We start from the raw sequence: 27,193 nt of genomic DNA, 5'->3' as shown, positions 1-27,193 counted from the left end.
ACACGAAGGTAAAGTACAGTACATTAAATTAAAAAAAAGAAAATTTTTAAATTTTTACAAGTTATAGGTTTAATAAATAGACTTTTAATGTAATTTACAACACGATAAACAAGCGAAATAAAATTTACAATACTACAGATTATTCGATCCGAAAAGAAATGAGAAGATATATATTGAACTAAAAAATCAGCAGAAGTAAAAATAAATAAATGAAATGAATTTGAATAGACACATCGTTGGAGTGACAACTATCCGACATCCTAAACAAATATTAAATTAAAAGCGAAAAAAAGAAGGAAAAAAAACTCTGTAAACCTCAAAAAAAAAAACGTTAGATTCAAGGCGAGATATTTCTAATCAAGGGGGAAAAAATCGAAAACACACAAAGGTAAAATGATTAATAAATGTGCACTCCTATACAAAAGAATATTCTTTGTAAAGTAAATGAGAAAATCCATAAAAATAAGAAAAAGAAATTCAAACATTGAAAAAATTTTTGTAAACAAGAGTTAAGGGTTTGAGTTGTTTTATCTGTTAACTGTGTGCCCTTGTTTGCTTGTTTTCCATGATAAAAATGTTAGGTTCCGAAAGAAGAAAAAAAACTATTACCTTCCTGTGTGAAGATTTTTCTCGCATCTTACATGGAATCCAGGGCAGAAGTCGCGTCGTCTTCACGACAGTCATGAAAACATGATTACCGAACCCATGATTCTTACATTCGGTCGTCTGGGAAAAGAAGTAACGGTATGTAAAAAAATGCATGTCTTTAAAATTCTTCTCACGTAGACTTACGAGGAAAGCATTTCCTATACAGACCACTGAATAATCTGAGGCAATCAACTTAAATCCATGCCTAATCATCGCTAGTCCACTTCAGGGAGTATGTTCTGTAAACGGAAACCTAAGTGCACGTAGACTTGTCGACGAAGCATTGTCTGGGATTTATTGATCGCTGGCTTAATTATTATAAGTTTCCCCTTCGTTAGATTTTGAAGTCCATTCAACTACAGTATGTTTTGCTTCATCTTAATTGGATGACTTCTCCAGTGTTCTTGTAAAAGTTTCTCATAAAATTTAGTTTTCGCAAAAGCATCTAGTGAATTAATCAGATCACTGCCATTGTCTACTGTTGTTGAACGTAGAATAGCAACGTGGTCCAACTTTTATCATATACAGATAATAATAATTCCCTACAGCCCACTGCAGCAACAGTTACCAGACTTGTTTCGTAGAAAGATAATCCTGAATACTCGAGTCAAACTCCTAAAATACATCTGAAAGTCCCATCGCATTCTCATTTGAAAATAAATAAAATAAAAATGTGTAAGATGAATAATTTGAATAAGCTTTAAGTTCTATCTGAAACTTGAAGGTTATTCAAGCCATAAGTATACCTAGTTTATTACGTAGTTAATTCCGTTACAGTAAGATATGATTTGTTTCAATATGTCGAAACATGATAGATACATGTTTAAACATAAATAAAAGTTTCAATAATACGATATCTTCATCCATATTCCATGTAGACCGTTGTGGCAATACGATACGTTTAGCAATACGATACAGCAGCTCGTTTATAAATATTGTAAAACTTGCGATATACACTGCTGAAGATATTCTGGATTTCGTCACGGCCTCAAAAGAGAACAAATTCTCATCACGCATATTAATAAGAGAGAAGAGTGAGCAGTTAAGATCCCTTTCAGTATCCAAATTATCCATTATTTCAATCTAAGTATAAGCAGCGAAATTTACGATTTTACTAATTTAGGCTCAACAGTAGCATTGACCGTCAGGTGGCGTATTCGTGCCAGAAATTAGACACAATAATAATTTTTACTACTTCTGTTTCTGTGTGCTTTATATGTGAGCCGAACTGTTTGATCATACTGTTTGCAGTTTAATCAGTTTTGTAAACGCTAACACGCTTGATGCATTTGTGGAAACGCTGCCATTGCATAAAAGAAACCTGTAGTTTTTGAGGGCGAGGGAAAAAACTACTGATTTTGGTCCAAAGTTTAACCAAACAAGAAACTCATTTTGATTCTCTGTAAATAAGATTTGTTTATTTATTTAATTTAAGCTATAACTTACATATGAATCACGTGAATACACTTTTAAACAATTTACCAACACTATACAACTGTTTTATAATATTTACACATTATTAAATATAAAGCTTCTTTTTTTTTTTTTTTTTTTTTTTCGACGGAGATATTTACCTTACAGGAATGTCATTTGCCGCAATAACTTAGAATTAGAAATGTTCCATTTTTTAAAATAAATCCACAAAATTCGGGCAATTATGAAATATCTCAAAATGAAATTTAATTTATTACTAAAATAACAAGACAACGGCAAAAATAACTTACCAAGCCAACGAGAATGAAGAAAACAATAAATGCCCGACCAAGACTAGTTTTACAGTAGATGTCGCCATAACCAACAGTAGACATGGTAACAATAAGGAAATAAACGCATTCCCAATACGTTAGACCTTGCGGATTATCAAACTCCAGTGGATCACCTGAATTTTCCAACTATAGGAAGTAAAAAAATATATATAAAATACAAGTTTTTAAAGCAGTTAGTAATAAAAAGTCAGTACGTTAACCTTTTGAATACTGCTGATCGTAGCAGAGGATGACTCATGAACATTGCCGACTGTTAATTGATAAATATCAATAAAGATCAGGTTATCCAATAAACAGCTTCCCTTAAAATGAGAAAAATATTATTATAAAATCATTAAATTATTAGGCAATCGAAAGATGAATATTTCAGATTTTTTTTAGAAATTTTATATTAATATTATTAATTTTACACAGGTATAATTATCGATATTAATTTTTGTAATTTTAATATTATAATTTTGCATATTATAATGAACATTTTTTTATTAATATCAAGTGGCACTTATTAATAAAATTTAATGACTGGTGCTTAATTAATCGCTATTGATTATGAATCAGGAATTAATTATGGTCTTAATTTTACATAATAGCAAATTTTTACTTCAGTAAGTAGATTATTAGACGAAAAATGAAACCGCGAAGTCAGCAGGTGTTACTTTTTCCGTACTCTTTTAAGTAGAGGAATAAAATTTGACATTATTTTAAAAAGTCTGTTTAGATTAAGTAACTAAGAACTCGAGGCGAGGATGCTGTCAGTAAACTGTGTGTGTTTCTGGCTGGTTTTTATGCACAATGGAATTAAAAATATGAAATTCTTAAATGAAAAAGTCCGCTACCTCTGTATGAGACCGTCTAGCTAACCTTTTAATCGTCGTTAATTCCCGATATTCCTAATTACTACCTATTACACGTGATACGACGAGAAACTTCGGTTTAGACTGAAGAAATACTTAATTAGAAAATACGGACATTAAAAATCACTAAAAAAAAAAAAAAAAAGTAATAGTCAAACGTAACACCTAATTTACTTTTTTTTTTTTTTTTTTTTAGTTGCATTTTTAAGGGGTGATTTTTCTTTAGCGTCTCTGGATTTCCAATGCAGTCCTTATCAGCGTTTTCTATGAAAGCTTCGTGCCATCTGTCATGTATCGATATTTCTGAATCTTTTAATATTCTAAATTCGTTCGAACTTTCTTCATATTAGATCTCATTGGATATGCGAGAAATAGTTACTTCTTGGATGAAATATGAAAGCTAAAAAAATAGTTATATTTCGGAGAAATAAGAACTATTTTTAGCTTTCATATTTTATTATATAAACTGTTTACTTACTTATTTTATTTTTTAATAACAAAGCGAATATGAAATTGGTCGGCGATACAGGCAGCAGAGTGCAAATCGGTGTTATGCAAACGTTTCAATTTTTTGGTAACCTAGCAAAAGAAGGACAATCGATGCCGTCAAGGAATTTGAGGGGCATAACCCATTCGAAATGTCTTTCAGAATAGGCCGCCCAATATTATTTATTTTCAAAACAGAGAGGGGAAAATTACTTTGAATTTTAGAGTAAATATTCTTCCATAGAAATGTTTCTATTGATGAATGGCATTCAAACGCAGGTAAATATTATCAGTCGTAGAAAATCGCCAAAGGTGAATGCAATTTCTGTCGTTCCCCAAATAAGTACAGGAATCTTTAAGAGTATGAAAAAACACTTTTTTTTTCTTATTGATTTTCAGTTTACTAACATTGAAGGCCAATGTTTTGTAGCCCAATCTAACGCCTTCGTATATTACAAAGATAAACTGGGGAAATTTAAGATTTTTTTTTTTTAATCTGTCGCATATCCTTTTGGATTGAAAGAAGTCGAGCACGAATGTTTGCCGACTCCACACATCTTGCAAAATATAGTCTGAAGCTAGTTTATTGGTTTATTCTGAGCGAAAGCAAAAATCGATTTTCATATAGCTTTAATCAGTACTCAAATGGCAATTAATATCCACAGTCAATCTGTGTGAAACTGCAAATGAATTTCTACCATCCATTCCTTACCTTATTATAACGATAAAATGACCTAAAGTTAGAATGCATACGTTTCATGGTTCGTTGTTTCATAATTCATAAATGATCAAGAATTCCTGAGCAGAATACCTCGTAAACATCACAAAAAATGCATTTTGCGATAGTATTCTTGAATTGTATCATTCGCTATCACAACAGTAGAACCCAGAGAACTGTTTTTGTCTTATGTACTGTAGACATAACCTTAATTTTCATAATTTTGTCACCAAAACGATGGTCCAGTTGAATCTGCATATTTTAATAGTGATCCTAAATACCATAGTTCGTAAAATTTCATCAAACCAGAAAGGAAAAGGTAGAAAAGTTCCAAATGAAGTGGTGGTACTTGAATAAAAACTGAGTAGTGGATCAAAAGTTATAACGCGCTTATGGTACTTTAACTTTTTTTTTTTTTGGGGGGGGGGGAGTATGTATTCTGGACAATTTTTACTTTGTCTAATTCTGCCACTAAAAATAATCCGCCGAAATAACCGCTAAAAATAATCGCCGAAGTGAAGCGTTATGCCTCTTTTTCAGTAATTCTTGGTTCCTTTTTGTGATGTGACACATTTTTTAGCAACTCGTATGGTAAAGTATAAGTTCTGCATCGCTTCAACCTGAGTATTTACATTTACATTTGGATCTGGACCCCACTGATAAGACCTCAAGAAAGGTCGAAACCGGTCTGGGTAGTGACCCCCCCTCCATAATGTATAACATTATACATGTCCGTTAGGAGATGTGTTTTACATTATGGGAAATACTAAGGATAGTGATCAGAGTTTATTCCACCTTTACTACGGGTTGCCCCCGTCATGAAAGGTTTGCTTACGCTTGGATCCGCCGAAACTTTTATTGTTTCTATATTCGGCATGAAACTCTTATAGTTTCTCTATTCGGCTTTGAAATAATGTTGGATTCAATATCCACTTAATTTGAATAATTTTGCTTCGCCGAAGTGAAGCCTTTTGGCTCTCTTTTTCAGTAAAAATAATCCGGTTCAAACAAACAAAAAAAAAAGGGGGGAAAAAAAGGAAAAGATTCTACAAATTTTAATAGAGATACTGAATGTCGAATATTAATATTAGTTTCAATCGTTTTGTCAAATTTTGCTAATAAAATGATCAGAACTGAGCCAAAAGGAACATATTATTGTGTACATTATAAATCTTAAGTTGTGTTAAAAACAAGAAGCGATTTATCGTCCTATTGAAATAAAAATTAGGAAAAGTCGGTCGACAAATTTTTATATACATTCGAAATATCAAAAGGCTATAAAAATTCTTCCACGAGAGCGGCAGAATAACCTGCTTACGGATAGATGGACAATGCGAATCGATTAAGTGCTTACGCACCTAAAATTGAGCCTCCTCAAATATACTATTTTCACCGATCAAATCATAGAAATCTCCGTCAAGAAATTACAGAAATAAAAAAAAATTGATCATAAGAAAATTAGAAATAATTTATAGTATGAATGTTTCATCAAATTACCGCTGCTTAATACATTTCAGACGAGCACTACTTGAACAATCCGCAAGACAGATCCAACCAGCGATGAGAATATCGGACCACCAAGCGATAACTCGACCTGGCAGCTTGTTCCGGTGTTTGGGACGCGTTAAAATTCGGTAAAAATCATTAATAGTCGACCGTGTTTAAACAAGAATGATGGAAAGGTTGTGCATGACACTGTTGTCTGCAATTATCCATAACTGTCAAATAGAATACTTTGGCAGTTCAACTAGCTAATGCCAAAAACCAGGATTCAACATTAGCGTTTCCATTTCGACACTAGACTCAACAAGATTTTAGCTATTGATGGACCTCCTTACATTTCTAACTATATTGAAAGAAATGGGCTAATAAAGTTTCCCAAAATTTAGGACAGAAAACATTGCTAGTAACAATTATACAGACTTTTTTCCTTCTACCGGATACACTTCTCTTTGTATAGTGGCAACAGATTTACTGAGGCTGTTATTAATGCTTCAGTTAAGACCAGGAATTTCCGTTTTCAGATGTTAAGTCCTGCCAATCACTGTCGATATTAGAACAAGTTTTATGTAGTTAAGTCTTAGCTAACAATAACGAAGTTTCGCCAGTCACTAATTTATTTACTTAGTTCCAATTAGTGCTAGCTCGTATCATGTCATACACGTCAACGTGCATTCTCAACCTTTCACCTTTATAAACACGCCAAATGCTTTCAGTTAATCTCCATGATCCAATTGTACTGTTTAGTGAATATCATCCATCTTATTAGCTGAAATTCGTTATCGGAGGATTTCGCCTTACTGCACTTTTAGCAGTTCTCATCTGCAAATGTATTAAGTGTCTCGAGATTTCTCTACTCTTAATTCCGCGTCTTTGCATCTCGAAATGCAGAAGCGAGAGAATAAAATAAAGGTATATGATGCACATATTTATACGAAGCGCAATCAAAAAGTGTCTGGATCGTATTTTTCTTTGGGATAACAGCAATTTTCTGTTTTTCACTCTGTCTTCTTCGAAGTAGTTTCCTTTACACGCATCTCCGCGTTAACATCATTGCTGAAGCAGATATAACCATCACGAAATCTTTCTTTCAATGACCACTTGAGTTTTAAGAAAAGAAAAAAGTGTGGTACAATATTCATGCCGTTCTGGCCAAAAATTCCCATACAGACAAAGCAAAGTATGGGAATGTCCAGATACTGTGGCAAAATCTAAGCGAGATTCCCCACTGATTATCCCAGGTTCAGAATTCTCAACTGACGTCACTTCACTTGTACTGTGATGACATGTTTTCCCAATTTTAAGGAGGACCACAAGTGCTATTTGAAATCTGCCATTTTTTTATAGAGTCAAATCTGTAGGACACATTCATAATTTACAAGATATTACTTATCATTAGTGAAAGTTACAGCTTTTGAAATAACACCGTTTCTACTATTCTCCAGATAACGCTAACTACAATTGTGTTAGCCGATCCTATAAGGAGGTAGTATTTATTTTTTGTTGTTGTTTGTTTGATTTTTTTCTCAGAAACTCGAGTTTTTCACCCCGCATACTTCCAAATCACATACACGCATATACACAATTTACAGACAAACAATACTATTGATAAGCGATAGGTGGCGGTGTGCACCGGGTACACGGTGGATTCTGTGAAGTAGAATGCCCTTTCAAGATTAATCCTTCGAGGTGTCACGTAATAATAAATAATAATAATAATTAGTACTGTGTGTGTGTGTGTGTAGTGGTAGTAGGACTTTTCCTCCAGGAAATTCAGTTATTTGTCAACAAAAGAGGTAAATCGGCCAGGGAACACGCGTAATTTACAGATATAATACACTAGCCTTATAGCCTCGGTTGCTTCGGCCGTAATTCTAACAACCATAAGCGCGATGTATGGGGAGTGTTTAGATAGAAAAATTTAGATGTGTATTCAGATTTCCTTGAAAGGAGTCAAGGACAGTGCTACACCATTTATTTTGTTTATTTTTTTTTCTGAAGATAAAAGTTGTTTGTCCAATTCTCAGAAAAGGAAGTGTAATGACAGCGAACGTTTCTTCTGGAAAATCTCTAAATGATTTAAACATAACATTCAAGCGTTCGGAAGTTGGTCAACTGAATTATAATAATAAATAAATAAATAAACCTGGGTCACAGCTCCATCTGGTTCGGAGAAATGACGTTTTCCACCGTCAGAGCCACTTTCGTACGATCAACCTATAAATGGGCCTCAGGCCATTCATTTCCAAGGAGGAATCTTTAAATAGGAAAGAGACTGCAGAAAGGCTGTCAGTTTCTGTTAGTATTGCGGAAGCTTCACCTTACACTTAGAATCATAAATTTACACAGCAACCAACTTTCCGACAAGATGGCAATTTCTACCACTAGCGTTTCAAATAAAGATATAAAAAATGAATCGAAAGCTGAACCTTCAAGGAAAATGGAGTGCAAGCACCAAATTTACCCAACTTAACCCCTTCAAGGTTTCTTTCTAGAGACGTGTATGAAGGAACACTGCTTCTATAAAACTAGAACGAAGTGAACTATCGAAGGAAGTGAAGAAAAATAAGAAAACAGATAAACTTTTCGTCTACGTGCACTACATAACTGACATTTCCATCTAACCACAACTTTCTTCCATTATTGCCTTTATACAAAGCGTTCCAATCCTCCCCCCCCCCTAAATCACGTGGTGCTGTTTTGAAATGGCGTTCTCATATACAGTTTCCTCTTCCTCTAGTTATAGGTGAAAAGAATCGGTCTTGCCAGTTCTTGCTCGACAGTTTCTTTTTTGACACACACACACATCAATCTCCCTTCAGTTATATGAGACTGACAAATTCCTCTTCAACTGAAAATCAGTAGAACAGGATTTGAAAAAGGATTAAAACGGGATTCGTTTTTTTTTTTTTTCAACCGAAGTTAGGAAAACAAAAAAATGATAAATTCTTAATACCCTCACTGCCACTAAAACAATCGATTATTTAATATTGTAAAACAAATAACAATTGATTGTAAGCAGTACGCCGGTAGTTTAGAACTACTGAGCTTTCTACTCTGAGCAAGAATAAAAAAAGGATTAAAGCTAACAGTAAATTCTTTCCAGAGGCTAAATAATATCAATTAGGATAAAATTTATCCCCCTTTAAAAATTGCAAGCATTTACGAGGTTTATTTAACTAAAAATGCCGGAAGGATTACCCCAGACAAAAAACAAACAAGCTGACAGTTGGTGTAAAAATATGTTACATTTTTCTCATCATTAAGGTAGAATAATTTATTGGTAATTTTTAATGAGGAGAAAATAACAACTACACTGCTTGGAAACAAGTTGACGGACACCATAGTTTGAGTAACAAACAGCCATGGCGACCACCTTAATAAGATTTAGGACCTCCTTTCGTTGTGACAACTGCAGTAATCCTATGGGGCATATTTCTATCGTTCAAAAACGAACGATAGAAATCAATGGGAATTTTTGACCATTCTTACTGTAGGCATGCAATGAGGTCCTGAACTGTTGTGGGGCGGACGTCCCTTGACCTTACCCGACGCTCCAATTCATTCTACAGATGTTCAATCGGGTTGAGATCAGTCAAGTGAGTTGATGTTCATGTGCAAACACCACTCAGTTACAGCATCAGCCCTTATGACCGGGTGTATTGTCTTGCTGAAAGAGTAATGGTCAGTTCCGTAGAAACGCCACAAAGTAGGCTGCATTGCACTGTCCAGAATGTTCAGATACTTCTCGGAGTTCAATGTTCATGACACCACAAACAGAGTTCCGAGACCAAAGCAGGAAAAACAGGACCATTCTATCACACTGCCGCCTCTTAATGTCATAGTAGGGGTTACCCACTTTGATAAGAGACGTTCATCGTGCATCCGCCACACCCACCTCTGTCCATCTGTTCGGTAGAGTATGTAGCGTGATTCGTCGTCCCATTATACAGCTCTCCAAGCTTTCCCTTCCCACTGTACACGCTTTTTGTACCCCTACTGAAGACGACTCTGTTTGTTGGTTCGGGAAATGTGGGGCTTGCGTATTGCAGTCCTATCATGGAAACCCATGTTGTGAGCCTTCGTTCTGAATGTTTTTGTGCAGCAAAAACATTCAGAACGAAGTACTGCATATAACAAGGATCACTTCATGATGATTAGATATGCTTAAATACTCATTTTATAGGTTAACTGATAAAATATAAGTAATTAACTTTAATGAACTTTGCTAGAGTAATATGCGGAAAACTCTGAGTGTTATCTGATATATCGCGAATATTACTAACCTCTAGAGCAGTGGTTCCCAACCTTTTTCCACTTGTGAACCCCTTTTAAACCCATTTCTATAAATTATACCCCTTGTTTTTAAAATATCTGTTTTTAAATACTGACACTTTTGTTTAGTGCCCATCTTAATGTAAAATAGTGGAAATGAGGTTTTTTCCGCCATCGCTGATTATTTTTCGTGTACCCCTGAACGGCTCAGCATGGGGTTCGTGCTGGGCCGTTCAGGGGTACACGAAAAATAATCCGTAATGGCGGAAAAACAAGTAAAGTAAACAAAACGCAAAACGTTAGTTATGGAACAATAAATGTCAGTATTTAAAAACAGCTATTTTAAAAACAAGGGGTATAATTTAGAGAAATGGGTTTAAAAGGGGGGGGGGGGGTACACAAGTGGAAAAAGGTTGGGAATGACTGCTGTAGACGAATGAAACTGAATATTAGCTATAACTAAGAAACATCAATTGTCGTACAAATACAATGACATCGTTAACTTATACCGCTATCATACTTAGGAAGACTTCATTATTTATTTATTTATTTATTTTTGTTTAGTTAGTATTCCGAATCCATTCTGAAAAAAAAAAAAAAGCAGCTGAGTTGAGTTGTTTTAAATTAAGGACGTACCCGAAGCAACTAAAAAGTTCGTTCGGCAGCCTCTACCAATGGTGTATCCCTTTATCCTTTGTGTTTTTCACATTGTGGTAGTGTCAAGTCTACAACTGTAGCGTCTAGCAGGCACCGATGTATGTACCAATGAACTAAAACAAAATATCTACGAACACAGTTTGTCAGTCATATGAATGCATAAGGCCTAATAAAACAGTACATAAAATTAGAATAATTTACTGGTGATTTTCGATGAGATGAAATGCTGCTAACCTTCTCCTATTCCTGATAAAAGAATGGAATCACTGTAGCCGCAACTGAATGCAATATCAGTAAGAACCACTGCTTGCAATTTGATTGTTTTTGCAATTATCGCTATAATTTGTAATTTGGCTAAAAAGCCTCTTTTATCGATTAAAAGGTATCCATAATTTAAACCTCTAGACAATGCCGCATGCTACAGGCACACGTGATTCGGAGGAAGACCTCTTGACCTTTAAAAGAGAGCGTTACTATCACTCTAAGTAGGTAGCAAGAACTTAATTACGAAAGATAAGCAGAAGAGAGAAGCAAATAAAAATGCAAGATGTTAATCTAATCTAATCAATATTCATTTAGCGTAGATAGTAATAACGAAAACTCAGTGGATCGCGATAAAGAGAATTAAATGCAGTTATTCATTTTTTTGCTAATGAAGTCTCAAGTATTCGCCTTGCTATCAGTTATACTTAGGCGAATACAATCGGAGATAGCTTTCAAAACATTAGAATTTATAATGTGTTTGGGATACGCTTTCGTAGGGGTCCAAACCTAATTTTGTAAGTGGAGCTAACGATTCTTTTGCAGAACAAACATACTAAAGGATGAGAAGCATTGTGTATTATGCAACATACAAACTCTTAGAAGACAGTGATTTATTACCATTTAGGATGTTGCTAAACTATCTCGCTTCAAATAGACTTACCAAGTGGATGATACCCGCTGCTGTTAGCCAGACACTTATGACTATGGAGACCAACTGCGCTAGGCGAATGGAACTACTTGTCTTGAGCACATTTAAATATTGTAAGATGTCTGGCACTGACATCAGCCGAAGCGCACGCAGGAACCGTAGACCTAAAGAAATTAAAATGGTTTCAGTAAATATAAACAATTTTTAGCATTCAGAACGATTGATCAAATATTCCGTCACCTGTTATATAAAAAACACATAATAATTTCATTTATGTTTTTAGTAATTCGTTTGAGATGCCAAAATGAATACTGGCGAATCGTTTAGTTGGAAACCAAATGTCGAGTCATAGTTATGAGTGGCTACGAAGACAGAATAATAATAATAATAATCTGCAAACACCTTTTATTCCCAAAGAAAGAGGCAAATCTGTTTAGCTCTAACTTTTAAAGACTGGTGGAAGCCAATCTCTGTCCTCAGCCAATCATAAAATAGCTGGTCTAAGGTAATCGATGATTTTTAATAAGCAGTAAGGAAAGAGAGTACGGAAGACAGCTTCCGCCATCTCGTGGTCCCTAACCCTAACACTGTACATTATTGTTTGAAAGTGTTCTGCGATCGGTTTTCTTCATTTGTGGAATTAAAAACCCGTTTTCGTAGGGGGAGGGGGAGGAATCCTGCTTGCCTATGCCAGATCAACTAACTCAGAAACCTGACAAAGTAAGACTTAAAAAGTTCTCGTGACTAGAAGAACGCCTTCTAAGCCTTTGTCAGCTAGAGAGTCTAAGTCTTTCGATTCTAGTACGGACTAGAATCTAGTAGATACTAGAATCGAACTTCTAACGGTCTTTCTTCAGGCGTACTAGCACTGAGGATGCAAACACCATTTCCACAGGGATACACAGGCATTAACCGCTATGGAGACACTAGCATATTTTTATTTTATTGTTTTGCTGATTTCACAATACAGTTCAAAATATTGTACTGCATTTAGTTATAATAATTTAAAATAGTAAATATCATGTGAAAAATCTATATAATAAGCTATGCCCTTCGATGTGCGAACTGTGAGAAGCCCCGATGATCGAAATGCGAAAAAAATATATGATACTTAACATGCACCCAGAATACGTAACGTTTATAATCCTACACAGATGGCGACGTAATGTTGACAGCATGTGTGGGGAATTTAATACTGAAGGTCGCATAGAAGGGAAGCAATATATGCAAACCAACGAACGTTTTACTTAAGGATGAAGAGAGCTGGCATTAGAACCTTACTTGAAGGAAGGATAATAAATATTCAAGAAGTTACACAATGATTTTAGCACAGAGCTGAAAATCGTTTATGAAAAAACCATGACTTTGAGACACGAGTTGCTGAGCATGCACTGGGTTTTTGTCTGATCCCTGATGAAAAACCAACTGTTCTAAACAGCTATCATGCCAATGAAATCTCGATGCTTATCTCTCCAAAGTAACAACAGGCGGCACACTCTCTAAACAAAGATTTTGGAAATCATTCGAAAGCCAGGTTTTATTTCAGTCATCGCCATCTGTAGCCGTCATGCACAAACGGAACAATTGTACACCTAAAAAAACTGCCGCCATATCGTGTTCCTAATCCTAACTAACATTACTATGTTAAATCGTTACGGTAGAAGTCTATTTTTTTCTCAACTGTGAGAGTAAAAATATGAGAAATAAAGCTATTTACATGCACCAATTATTAACTAATTTAGGAACTAGCTAAAAAAGTTCCTTTAGTTGGTGACTAAAATAATCATATAATTGTCGATCTAACTTCGGAATGTTAACATGAAACTATGCAGTAATGCATGTTTTTTATCCGCTCGTAAACCATTAACAAATGAGAAATCATAAAATTTCCGTAAGTATTTAATTAATTAGCATAACCTTCGTAATGCTGGTACTTAAGAATTACGAAGAAAATGAGTCCTAAACTAATAAATATCGAATGCACGTTGCCTGAAAGAGAGAATGAAAATCGGATTATAGTTTCTTGAATAAAAGGATTGCTAAATAAACGGATCGCTACTTCATGTCCTGCATAATCAGATTATATGGGTTTAGTTACAGAGTTTTGGCTAGCGATATTCAAACTTATTATTAAACGGAGAAGGCATTTTAAGAAGGATTGATGTATGAATTATGATAAGTTAATATAACACAAATTCATAAGTGAATTAACAAAGTATTATAAAATAAAATTAGTTAAACATTTTAATTATGTGGCATGGCAACAGCTCTTGAAAAACTGAACTAGTCACATTATCAAATTACCCTAATAAAGAAAGTATTGAACAGTAAGGAAAATTATGCATCCATACATAAATATTACTGATCGGATGTCCAAAGAACAGATCATAAAATTTATTGAGTTATTTATAATGCAGAAATAATGAAGACCAAAATTACTAGAAGTCAAATTCAACAACGAGTAGCCAATCTTACAAGGAGAATAAATGCACAAATCGAAAGTTAAAGGAATAGCGTAAAAAAGAGTGATCTTATACATGAAAAGGCAAGAAAAGAATTAAAAAAAAAAAGCAAAACTGAAAGAAATAGAAAATGATGAAACTCAGGGTAGAAGATGAGGTTCGTAATTACAACCAAGGTAAATAAATCCATATAAATCCAACATGGCGTGTAAATTGAGAGTGTTCTCCACACCGGTTTGCTTGGTTGCGAGATGAAAAACTTTTCATCTCTGTACCAGACCAGCAAACTCACCTTCCGTTGAAAAGCACTGATAAAGCTATTTTCATTTTCAGTGCATCTGAAGATGTTTTCATCTTCAGATGCACTGAAAGGGAAGAAATTCGAAGTCAGCAATATTTTAAGGATCAATATAGCCGTTCCATGTAAGTTTCAACTGAACTTTGCGCATGCTTGAACTAATTGCAAAACGAAGAAGAAAAGAAAGAAATAAAATGAATGGCTACTTAGGAAACACACAGTACCATAAAAAAGTTAACTTTTCTTTTGAAGTAAGAGTTCAATCCCAAACAGTGGCATATTGGTACTGTATACAGGCTAGAGGTTGAGAAGAAAGAAGGAACTTTTTTTTTTTTTTTTTTTTTGCATTTGAGCTACACGAATTCACAAGAGATAAAGACGTTATCCATGATTAGATATCAAGAACGCTTTTTTTTTTTTTTTCGAATAAAGATGCAACTTAAGTAGCAGTCAGTATATCATTCCAAACATTCATATTTTACTAAAAACGAGTCCATTGGAAATCGCAGTGGCAAAATTTATATTCTGTTGCATCAAAGGCCATCAATATTTCATATTTTTGTCATTCGAAATTCTTTCTTTACTTATTCTGTTACGAATTCCACTGAAAACATTTGTGAGCAGTTCTGTAGTGAATACGTAACTGCGTGGAACTACTTTCAGTTACAATCAAGAATATGATTGACTTAAGTATCGCATCAACTTTAGTTTACATCAGTTATGGAATCAGACATCCACGATTCGAAAACTATCTCGATTTACGACTTAATCCATATTTTTTCTGCAACCTTCAAATCATACGCGTGTAATTATATACAATATTATAATAATGTATTTATGTATGACATGATGCTAACAGAGATGCTCACGCATTAGTTCAGGATAACCACCTTTCATGTTGAAAACTCAGCAGTGGCAACATTTTTCTTACCTTCATTATATTTAACTCTTTTATGTATAGAAATCTTTCTCTGCCCCATTTCTAATATATTACAGACACTATTAACAGAATGATTTGAAAGAAAATAACTATTACTAGCATCGAATGCGCGATTTCACATTAGTATAAAATAAGTATTATGAGTATTTTCAAGTAGTATTCAAATAAACCACTTGCACTCTCAAAATATTAAGTGGACTGTGATCATGTTATGCTGTTTTTCCTGAATGGACGCAAACACAATTCTGTAGCAACAGAAGTCATCACCGCTTGAAGCATCCTAGAAATATGGTGTCATCGACTACCGTATTACCGCAGTACAGATATGCACATTAACACAAAAAAGCTAAATTACCGTATATGACGAACAATATTCGAATAAGACCCACGATGAGTCTTTTGACTCCATGGAGGCCTGAGTAATAATAATATAATATTATGTCGTTCCCGATTCCAGGAGTCTAATGGTTATGGATATTCTCAACTATATCAAGTTGGCCTAATTCTGTGTTAAATATCGAAATGCTGTAACACAGAATTCGCTTCATCCTTTTAATCTATAGCTGTGCTTGCCTTTCCATCAATCCAGCAAGTAGACCTTGAACCCAACCAGGCTATTTATGCACGCTAAAGATGATTAAATACTGCAATAATCTTCTTCTACTCGTGCATTCTACCTTATGGCTGATTTAATGACTACTTCGTCAAAGCTATGTAAGACTCGGAAAATTATATTTCTGGGTACGTCCAGCTGAAACAACGATTAATTTTTTTTTTTTTTTGAATCAATTTTAGGATGATGGTAATTGCCACACTTCTTTTATACATTCTCAACTAGTTGCAAATTAGTTGCAATTATGCAGTAAACATAGTTGACCATTCTTAATTACTGCTGCGTTCACTTTTAGCCATGTAAACAAATCGAAGTGTATTACAAATCACTTGGGACTAACACTGCAGTTAAATCACTAAAATAAATAAAAAAAAAATGGAAATAAAGAAAGATAAGGACTATATCACAGTATTGGAGATATCAGATACTATATGAGAGAAAAAAAATGAAGTCACGTTAAGAAATTAACTACCCTCCTGTCGTAACATGAAAGTAGCGCTTATCTATCGAAACGAAGGGTTCGGGTGGTTTCCCCCCCCCCCTCAGGCTCAGTAATAGGGGACCCAACTTAGCAGGAAGAACTTTAAAAAACATAATTACACTAGCAAGAGAGAGAGAGAGAGAGAGAGAGAGAACACGTAGGTTTTAATTAGAATCACAAAAATGACTCGAATTAAAACCTACTATTAAATGATTATTATTATAGATTAAAATCATACCAGATTAGTAGCCATACAACCTTTGCGGGTAACGATGCAAGAGTGCATAGCGTACTCGCTCTGCAGATTCGAATCCTGACGTGGGCAGAGATATTTGGAAAGGTCTTTGGGTGGAAGATGAATTTTATCGTCCCGTTTGAGACTATCGCCGGCTATTGTAGACCTCAGTAGCCTGAAAAAGTTTCATGTTTGGTCTCTAGTTTGGTCCATTGTTCACTATACTTACGTAGTATACTGAAACATTGTCGACTGTTTTAGATTTCTTTCAGCAGTCGTTAGGGTGAAAAGCAGGGGCGGCTCGTGCATAGGCACTGCGAAACTGCAGCACACCTAATTTTTCTCGATACATAAATATATTTATTAATTTATTTATATTTGCTTGTAATATTTAATTTTATCATCAACAATCCTATACAATTCTCTTATTTTGTATAAAAAATAATAAAAATCCATCTTGTAGCACTTAGGAGGGCAAAGGACGCTCGCAGCACTGTGTTGACCACAGTGCCATATTGCTACGCGCGCAAACATATGCACGTCATAGTGAGATGCGAGCTATTAGCGTAATGCGGCACTGTCCGTCGCGCAGTTCCACTGTTGTTTATACGCAGTTTGCGCCAGTAGTAGAGTCTTCGTAGTGCTTATCGTGTTTACTCCGTCTCTTTAAATATTTGGACATTACAATTAAAGACATAACATTTGTTATAGTTTTTATTTTAGAACATTATTTGAGTTATGATAATAGATTTTATTTTTAAGTAATTTCGAATTATACCAAACTGTATAATTTTATCGATAATAAAACAATATTTTTTCATGTTTAATTTTTTTAAATTTTTTACCATAATTTTGATATTTTATTCAAACACGTATACATACACTGTACTTACAGTGTGTATGTATATTTCGAAAGTTGCAGCACCCCCACGATTTCAAGCCACGAACCGCTACTGGTGAAAAATATGCATCTATCGCGTTATACAATAATCATAAACAGATTCCTTACATAAAAATGACTTTTTTTTTTTTATTAATAGAATATTCAAACAAACAAACACTGATAATAGAATGATAGCACAAACAAGAAGCACACATATAACAGAAGGATTAGCAATGCCAATATGGAAAATTATAGAAAAATAAATAAAAATAAGCAATACAGTACTATTGTATCATCGAAGAGGAGTGTTAATGAGCACTACTTCCATGATGGAAATAAAGTGGATTTAGTAATGCTTCACAACTTTCCTTATGCACCCTTTCTATAAGAAACACGTTCTTCTGTAGGACTTAAGCCTTTTTCTAGTGCCCTTTATATGTGGAGATGAAGGCATGACTTCACAAGCCCAATTTTTCCGGTTCACGGTACTTTGTATATTTCTTGTGTTCATCGCGACAAACAGCGGCATATTTGTTTAATTAGTGACTACAAAGGGGTCAATAATACCAGAAAATGCTAATGACGGAAGTAAGCCTATTCTTTGCAGAAACTTAAAAAAAAAAAAAAAATTAAGAAAGCTTTCGTAATGGAATGCAATTTGAATGCTAAGTCTTTAGCGTCAGCATCTCGGCAATGCGCTTAGAATTACTTGAACATAAGAGATGGTCAACGTATTTGTAACAATATCCGCGATATGTTGCGCAAAAGTTGTATAAATATAAGAGTTGTTTCGCTTAGGTAATCTGTATTTATTACTCTTGTGCATCATGTCAGCTTTTTTCAACAATTTTAAGAAATAATTTAAGAAATTTTAATAATTTAAAACTTTTAAAGAAAGGTTAAGAAATATTAGAAAATTATCCTATCAATTTTTCTGCAACTTTTTAAAAATTATTTTTATGGTCCACGTTTCGATTCCAGAGCCTCTTTTGCAGCACAGTCGGAATTATCCGTTCCCTTTGGTTGCAAATGCCCGGATTGAAAGCTCGTCTAAAATGTGAAAAACGCTTGTAGCAGCTTTCAAACTGACAGTGAGTTAGCCGATCACATACGAATTGGCAGCATTTCCCCTCCAGGAAAGTCGGGTTTTTGTCACCGCAAAATCGAACTAGATGGGAGTACATAACAGACACTGGAGATAGGATTAACCTCCCTCTTCGAATAAAATTCGGTCAAAGAAAAGCTAAGTTGTTTGGCTGAATGTCCCGCTTTAGTATAGCACAGATTATACGAAATGTTATTCTTCTTGTATTTCTTCACTAGCTCTGCTAAAAGATGACACAAATAACAGAATGTTTTTCGGTGGCCTCTTAATACCAACGGTTCAGTACGGCATTCTATAGCCCATCTATTAAAACAGTATTAATATTCCATGCCTGCCAGCTCGCATCTGTTGCCACATTTTCTGGAGTTGATAAAGATCTACTGGTGTGCTTGCATCTGCACGATATGACTTTAACAGTCTCCACCATACCCCATCCATTTTAATTAAAACTTCAGCATCAGTGGAAATTCTAGTGGCAATATTCAGATTCCACTACTCGGTTGACCTAACACAGTCTGCAGTGCCGTTCATATACAGTATAACCTAACTTTCGCAAACTGCAACAATACAGATTACTGTGCTAGTGGTGCCATCTATCGGCATACGTATATATATATATTGCACATTTTAGCATGGCAAAATTGAGAACTGAATCCGAAATAAATTGAATCAATCAGTTATTTCATTTATTTCGGATTCGTTTTAAACGTGGGTTTAACACGGAGGTGAAAAAGAATAGATAAGTTTTAGAATTTTAACAAAATAATTATTATACTAGGCCCTGAAACGTGTTTTGCATTTAGGCTGCAGTACCAGTAATGAAGCCTTTTACATTTTGGCTATAAAATCATCAGCTAGCAGCCAAATAATGATAATTTGCCGAACAACAGATTCAAAACGTGGTAACAGCCTGACATTTAGGTCAAAATACATTAAATTTACATTTAATTTATTAAATTTACATTAAATATCACTTCAATTTACAATTTAAAAGTCTGCAAGAGCGTGAAGCCTCTGTTAATTAAAAATTGATCTGGATGAAGACTATATTAATAGCGAGGAAACGCTTGCGATCTCTTGAGTGTAAAATTGCAGAGCATATTAGCAGGAAATATGCCACACCGCGATCTTGTCACTTAACAGCAGCGATAGAAATCTTTTAGCACGATCTCGACATGTATTCCAAACCGGCAATCGCAACATGCAAATACTGACAAGATATAAAAAGGATTTTTTCCTGAATCTCTCTCTGTATAAACAAACCGACCAGAAAACACAATACGCGTATTGCAAGCAATGGAGAAAAGATTAGCTATCATTATCAAAATGAAGTTAACGAAAAGTCAAACTATTTAGCCGTATCGGGACATTGGGCCTAATTTTCCCTTGATATTTATTCTTCGTTCTCCACTGTTGGACACAAATCCGATAAAATAAAATATCTTAAAACTTTCGATTCATTTTCATCTAAGAGCCGACATATCTCCAAGGTTATGCAGAGATTCATAGTTAGCTAATTGCGTTTAATAAATAATCTTAAATAGGTAATTAATTGGTTACAAGAAAGATTAAATATTCATTTCTTACTAATTAAATAAATTTAAGTTTGTATTAAATGCTCGATGTTTATCAGGTTGCCCTTGGAGAGGAAAGAAAAGATTCGGGAAAAAAATCGTGCAAAAGTAGAGAAAAATCCGTAAACTAATTATTTTTTAGAACTTTTTGGTTTCCAATGGCAACATTAGTTTGTTTGCTTATTAATTTTAGCAAGAAATTAATATTTCCTTCTTTCTTGTAATCAGTTGAATAACCAATGAAATCCTTTTTAAGCTTCTTCTTTAAAATAATAAATTCAAAATAATGTCAGAAATAGTGACTCACCTATCCAAGTACGATCTAGGTATATGGAAACAAAGGACGGCGGAATCGTGAAGTAGTCGACGAAGGAGTACAGCTCCAGCATAAACCATAGCTTGTCGCTAGCGGCTATAAACTAAAAAAAAAAAAAAAGGAACAGATTTCTAATCTGATAGGTGACAAAAAAAAAGTAAAAAAAAATGGTGGAAAGAAATCAGATACAGTAGTCTAATTCTTTATTTCATTCCATAAGGCTTAATTTTCTTAAGAATATTTTAATTTATTTTATTTTGGATCACATCATATTAACCAAAGCAACCTCTCTGACTGTTACCGGAACAAAACCATGCTGGGTAAAATACTGTGTCAACCTGAATACATGGTGCAGAAAAAAACAGATACAAGTGAAGAAAACAATGACACCGAGATAAAAAATGAAAACTTCACTGTGTGGGATAATGAGGGTCACTCTGCACAGCGTGAAAGAGCGGAGAAAAGTAGCCGGAGCACTTCACAAAAAAGTCCGAGCATAGTTCCAATAATATTCGGTAAAAAGAAATCAGAAAATAATGACTTCCCAGCAAGGTCTAGAAGAGCGAGTTTTTTTTAACGCTGCTCTTTGTTTTACATCGCCAGTAAATAATACTAAAATTCGAAAATAAATCTACATAAACAATATATTGTATTAATATCGATAACAAATATGACACCACTGATCAGAAAAATGCATTTGATTTGTTACAAATACGGAGAAAGGACACACATTTTGTGATTTGCGACTCACTTATTGACAATAATTCGCACATATGCGAAAAGAGATTTTTTTTTTTGAACTGCATCGTTGGGGAGTGGACGTCTAGCTGCACGTTACCTTAGAAAATATCGGCTGTATCCTAGTGTCAATAACACAATGCATTATTAACGATTATTAACGTTTAAATTTCCATGTAAATGACGATTGTAACATGAATGCAATTTTAACACATTTTTAATATTTAAAATTTTAATTATATGTCGATATTTTTTTTTTCAGACTCTTCAGCTGGCTAGGGAAAGTTAACTATGGCGTATTGTGACAAGCAGAAATGAGATCCATGATAGAACGTTTACAAGAAATATGTACAGCTGTAATTCATTTAACAGTTGACTGGAAAAAAAAAAGTAATGCAGACTCAGCTGAATGAAAATCGCATCTGGCAAGGTCTCAAAATAGTTGATGACTTGTGTTCACAAATTCAGGTAAACATACCGGCCGCTGAATTAGAAACTTTAATTTAATACCATGTTGAACCTCATTTAGCCAGAATTACAGCACATACTGCTTGGCATAGATTCCACAAGTGATGGATTGTATCTACGTCTACAACATACCAGGCGTTCACACCAGACAGTCCTTTAACTGACCCAGGTTTCACAGAAAAGAACTTTGTTCAGGGTTGTTTTTCTAACATGTCCCATACATTCTCGGTGAGGTTTAGATACGGGCTTTGTAGTGGCCAGTAGAAGTCATTCTCGCGGAACCAATACTGAACAATTTTTGAGCGATGGAGAGTAGCATTGTCGTCCATGAAACAACCATCACCTGCTGGATAAAAAAAAAAAAAAGTCGACATTACAGGAACGACTTGACTGGCAACAATTTCAGATATTCCTTGGAGAACAAGCGACCTTCCAGAAATACCACGGGACCCGTTCCGTACCAACAGAGCAAATAGCACAAAAGCATACTTACACGTATAAAAAAGTAGACCATAAAATATATATTTAGCGCTAAGTCTATCTGCTGGGTTGTGTTGGTAGCCCACGATTGGCACATTTCAACTCCATCCCTGAAAGAAAAAACTTCTAGAACCTTGAGTTATGTTTACAACTTCTAGAACCTTGAGTTATGGTTCTAGAAGTTGTAAACAACTTCTAGAACCATAACTATAACCCAACTATAACCCAAGGTTCTAGAAGTTTACCACTTCTAGAACCTTGAGTTATGTTTACAAGTTGAGTTCATTGCGTCATGGGGCTCCTGCTAAACTCTCTGTCTACCATCGATACAAAAGATGTACCATGACTTTTTTCCAGTCTTCCAGTGTCCAGTCACGGTGTTCCTGACAGCACTGTAGACGAATTTTCTGGGTCTTCGCAGAAATCAGTGGTTTCCTTATAGGCATGCGACTACCAATATCAATCCTCTTCAATTCCTTGCATATAGTTGATATGAGGCGGTGAGATGTGGATCGGAAACAGCCTTCATTAAATGCTTCGGACAACTGCTGCACACGGGAAGTTCTGTTTGTCCGTACAGGCTTTCTTAGACAACGACAATCTTGTTCCTGGCACACTGTCTCAGGACCACCAGTTGTGCCTCTTAGACGAGCAATGCGGGTTATTTTTGCACTGCTTAAACACCCAGAATATCTCACCTTTTTGAAGAAGCAGTGAGCTCTGCTGTTTTCAAAATCGTGGCTCCAGCCAGACGGGCACTCACAGTGAGCCCTTGATTGAACTCCGACACACATTTTGTTTTTCCCATTGTGATCAACACTATTGATGCTTACTGATCAGCAGCATTCTTAAATAGTTGCCTAGAACAAATGGTGAAGCACGTGACTAAGCGTTTTGCATGTTTACTATTTAAATGACGTTTACGTACATCTGCATAAAAGTTTCTAAATCAGTGGCCGGTATGTGCAGTTCAAATGCTACACGCGAACATGATCATCATATAAGGTGGAATTTCTTACCAACAGTTCAAATAAAAAAAAATATATTGCTGGTTTCTCGATGGGTTCATAATTTTTTTCATATTTCCTTTCTTTTTTAATTGTGGAGAGTAACTTGAAGAATTCTAGCAATGATCACCTATAGTCTGAGCAAAGTCACTCATCCCTGGCCTTCCTTTTTTGGGGGACAACAGGAATAGTTTAACTGCAACCTTAAAATACAAAGACTTCGTTTAGTTCCGAATTATTGCATTCCATGCAAAAATTCAGAAGCTGGCTAAAGTTCGCACGATGAAGCTCCACAGCTTAGTCTGTAACGACGGCCGCTTTGCTTGGCAACATGTGAGTTCGAATCCGCTGAAGCTGAGAACCTTCATAAAGCTTCTCGACTAACACGTTTTCATAGGCGGTAGCATGCTTTTTTGCCCTGAAATCGGGGTCTTCTACTGGAAAAGCGAGCTAAGAATACATGCAATTAACTGAAAAAAAATACATTTTGAGTGTGTGTGTGGGGGGGGGGGGATTATTGCATTTTGAAGAGTAAAATGGAGTGGCCTCCAGCGATGAGACCTGGATCCATGGAAGTGCCATGTAATGATAATGATAATAATTAATTTTTCGCCTTCAACGGTTATTCAATCCACTCTTGAGCCTTTTCATATGGACTATTGAATTCGAATCCTTAGTTTAAAGCCCCCCCCCCCCCCACACACACCAGAATGAAAAAATTTTATAATTCGTTATTATATGCCGATCCCAAGGTATCCGAAAACTTTACCGCTGGTCCAATAGTAGGCGTAGCAAATAAGGGACGACCTCCTGTTTCTCCAACAAGAAAATACAAATGCCTCTTTTTTTTTTTTTTTTTCCTTTGTTACTTTTTCGACGACCGTTGCCATCCTTCCTTTTCTCAGGACAGTCAGCAATAATAAATAATAAATACAGAATGTACTGCACGACAGAAACGCATCTTGCATAAACACGGATAAATAAAAAAGAAAAGTACGCTATATCGGATAATAAAGTTATTATTACGTGACATCTCTATGGAGTCATGACTCATGATTATGTAGTATAAAGTGTCCTCACTGCGGGAGGACACTTTACATACTACATAATCCTTCATCATACATATACACGCATACACCACGCCATCTACAATCCACAAATAGTATTTTTCTCTAATGAATGTTTATTTTCTTGATCATCTAACTAGAGTAATTATTTGCACAATGGTGAAACTACTAGGTTTAATAAATATTTATTAGTTAACACTCGATCCATTGTCCAAATAATTACTCTAGTATTTTTCTCTGTTAATTTTCCTCTTTTTTTGTGCCTGATTTGCCTTTAAGTGGGATGAAAACTCAGACATTCTTTGAAAAAAAACCTGCTATCCTCGTGTGAGATCGGTGTTTCCTTTGTTTTGCGTTTTATACTATACAACATTAGAAAAAGATAAACACGATAACTATATTTACTCGACAAACGAAACCATTAAGTGAAGTTGTTGATGATACATTAACGCCACTTGATATCTAATAAACAGCTGTGCTTAGTATGCACACATAAACGTACATATAAATAGCACAAAAGCATACTTACACGTATAAAAAAGTAGACCATAAAAAATATATTTAGCGCTAAGTCTATCTGCTGGGTTGTGTTGGTAGCCCACGATTGGCACATTTCAACTCCATCCCTGAAAGAAAAAAAATATATATAATTACCATGATAATAAGCCATATACAGACAGTTTTTCCGCACTGTTTAATGAAGATAATTTTACCAAATGATATATGTTATGCTGAATAGAGAATGTTATTATGTCATTATTTAGACCTACTAAAAAGTCAAATACGAATGTATATTTGGTTTCGAAACAAAAACTATGAGCATACAAAGAAAACAAAATTCGAAATTAATAGCGCATGGCTTCATTAACTGCCAAATATTTCCAACTATGCCTGTGAAAATAAAACAGTTATTTATATTCGAAACTTCCTGAATTAGTTGCGTATTTGAGTACAATATTTACAGGTTTTATTATACAGTAAACAGATCGTCTGCTCGTTGACATGGCAACCTGTTACGGTAGCCAATGATATTCAACACGACAGCACGGTATAATCTGAAAACGTCATTCATATATTCTCATCGATTAAAATAAAGCTTTTGGATGCAAAGTAAAACAAAAAAAATGCATAAAAATGTGTTCTGCTTTCGCCGTTTCATAAGTAAAAGCACTGGCTACAGGTGGGATGATAGCCGGGCTGGATTTGTCTTATTGATGGGCAAGGTTCACTTTACAGACGTGCAGCACAATCCATTAAACCGTGACAAAGAAAAAAAAAAAAAATTCCAATATCGGTTTCTAAAAACTCGAAGCTAAGTTCATCAAGGTGCTTGCATTTTTCTCTGATATGCCTATTCTTATAAAAAATATTTCATGCTTTTTAGTTGCATTTTAATAACTGCTGGTATATGAGGTATTCCTATCCGTTATCCACTTCTAAAAAATACAGAAATTAGTTCCATGCCTTCTAGATGAACTTTCTTTAATTCACATTTTCAATGTCAGAATATTATTCTCATCCACAGTTCAACTCCAAACATATCAAACCAACTTGTAATCTTTCTTCCTTCATTTCATCTAGCTCTGGGAACAGCCTTCCCCATAGTATTTTTTTAATGAGTTACTCCCCCCCCCCCCAGCTTTTCAAATAGCTATTAATCGAGTTCTGCTTTCTTCTTAAGCACTTGAGCATGACGAAGTGATATTTATATCAGGTTATTAATCATATAGAACTTATTTATTCATATATAAATATCTATTAACAAATCACTTGGAAAGTGGGTTGTAATTTGTGCAGTTTACGATGAAGCAAAGGTGTACAACAGAGTAGCAATGAAATGAGAAGACCGCGAGAAACGTCCGACAGTTATAACGGACATTACAAATATGGGGAACGTAAGAATTACCAGAACGATCATATCACAGAAATCGACACAATATGCTCGAAAATTTGGTCATATAACATCAGTACAGTGTATGATCCCCTCTAAACGGATAAACCAGTCTGACAGTGGCAGACTATGCTTGAAATAAGTGTGTCTATAAGATTCTGTGGCAACTGATCTCCTTCTCCTACAAGAGCGGGTTTTAGCTCACAAAATAACCTTGGCAGCACTGCGATGGATAGGATGGGAGTCGTTGGATATCTTCAGTTTCCAAATACTCTCCCATTCGAGTTCTATGGGCAGTGGTACTGTCATACATGAAAACACCCCTACAATATGACACATAAGGCTCGTTTTCTCCACAAATAACATCTAGAATCCGTTAACTAAAACGGCACTCATCAGAAAACATCAGACGAAGTTTCTTAAGGTTGTTGTGATCGCAGATGAAAACATTTCCAACCGAACTATGTTGTGAAGATTCATTTCAAGTGGACTGTACACAAGGAAGTTAGTAGTTTATATTTCATTAACCACAAACCACCGCAGAGATAATGAAACGTGCCAGAACAGGTGACTTGGAGCCAATGAGATGTAAACTACTGACTTCCTTGTGTACAGTCCACTTGAAATGAATCTTCACAACATAGTTCGGTTGGAAATGTTTTCACCTGCGATCACAACAACCTTAAGAAACTTCGTCTTGCTGTTAGAGTCAAAGAGCAGTCTGTTCTAGTCTAGTTGAACAGACCAACTCTTCTTATAACTAACAACTGACATTATTTAACAACCCAATGAAATGCGACATTTCAGAGTAGCATGAC

At 35.0% G+C, this 27,193-nt stretch overlaps 1 protein-coding gene across 5 annotated transcripts in view; it reads right to left on the bottom strand.

Annotated features, from left to right (window-relative positions):
* The window catches only part of slo (calcium-activated potassium channel slo), an 880,402-nt gene that overhangs the window by 688,484 nt on the left and 164,725 nt on the right, over positions 1-27,193 (bottom strand). For 4 of the 5 annotated variants that reach the window (XM_090404400.1, XM_090404403.1, XM_090404399.1 and 1 more), the window contains 4 exons: positions 25,014-25,110; positions 20,716-20,827; positions 11,830-11,981; positions 2,373-2,540 (listed from right to left, as the gene is read on the bottom strand). In XM_090404400.1, the coding sequence (XP_090260526.1) occupies positions 2,373-2,540; positions 11,830-11,981; positions 20,716-20,827; positions 25,014-25,110 (529 nt within the window). Of the gene's footprint in view, positions 1-2,372; positions 2,541-11,829; positions 11,982-20,715; positions 20,828-22,423; positions 22,516-25,013; positions 25,111-27,193 lie in introns of those variants that run through there. The other variant, XM_090404404.1, reaches the window with a different exon arrangement.

The sequence above is a fragment of the Typopeltis vanoorti genome, chromosome 14 (genome assembly GCF_054136105.1).
Source record: "Typopeltis vanoorti isolate ZY-2024b chromosome 14, IOZ_Tvanoo_1.0, whole genome shotgun sequence".
NCBI classification, from domain to species: domain Eukaryota; kingdom Metazoa; phylum Arthropoda; class Arachnida; order Uropygi; family Thelyphonidae; genus Typopeltis; species Typopeltis vanoorti.
The sequence above is the reverse complement of the archived record's forward strand: the minus strand, read 5'-3'. Positions and strand labels throughout refer to the sequence as shown.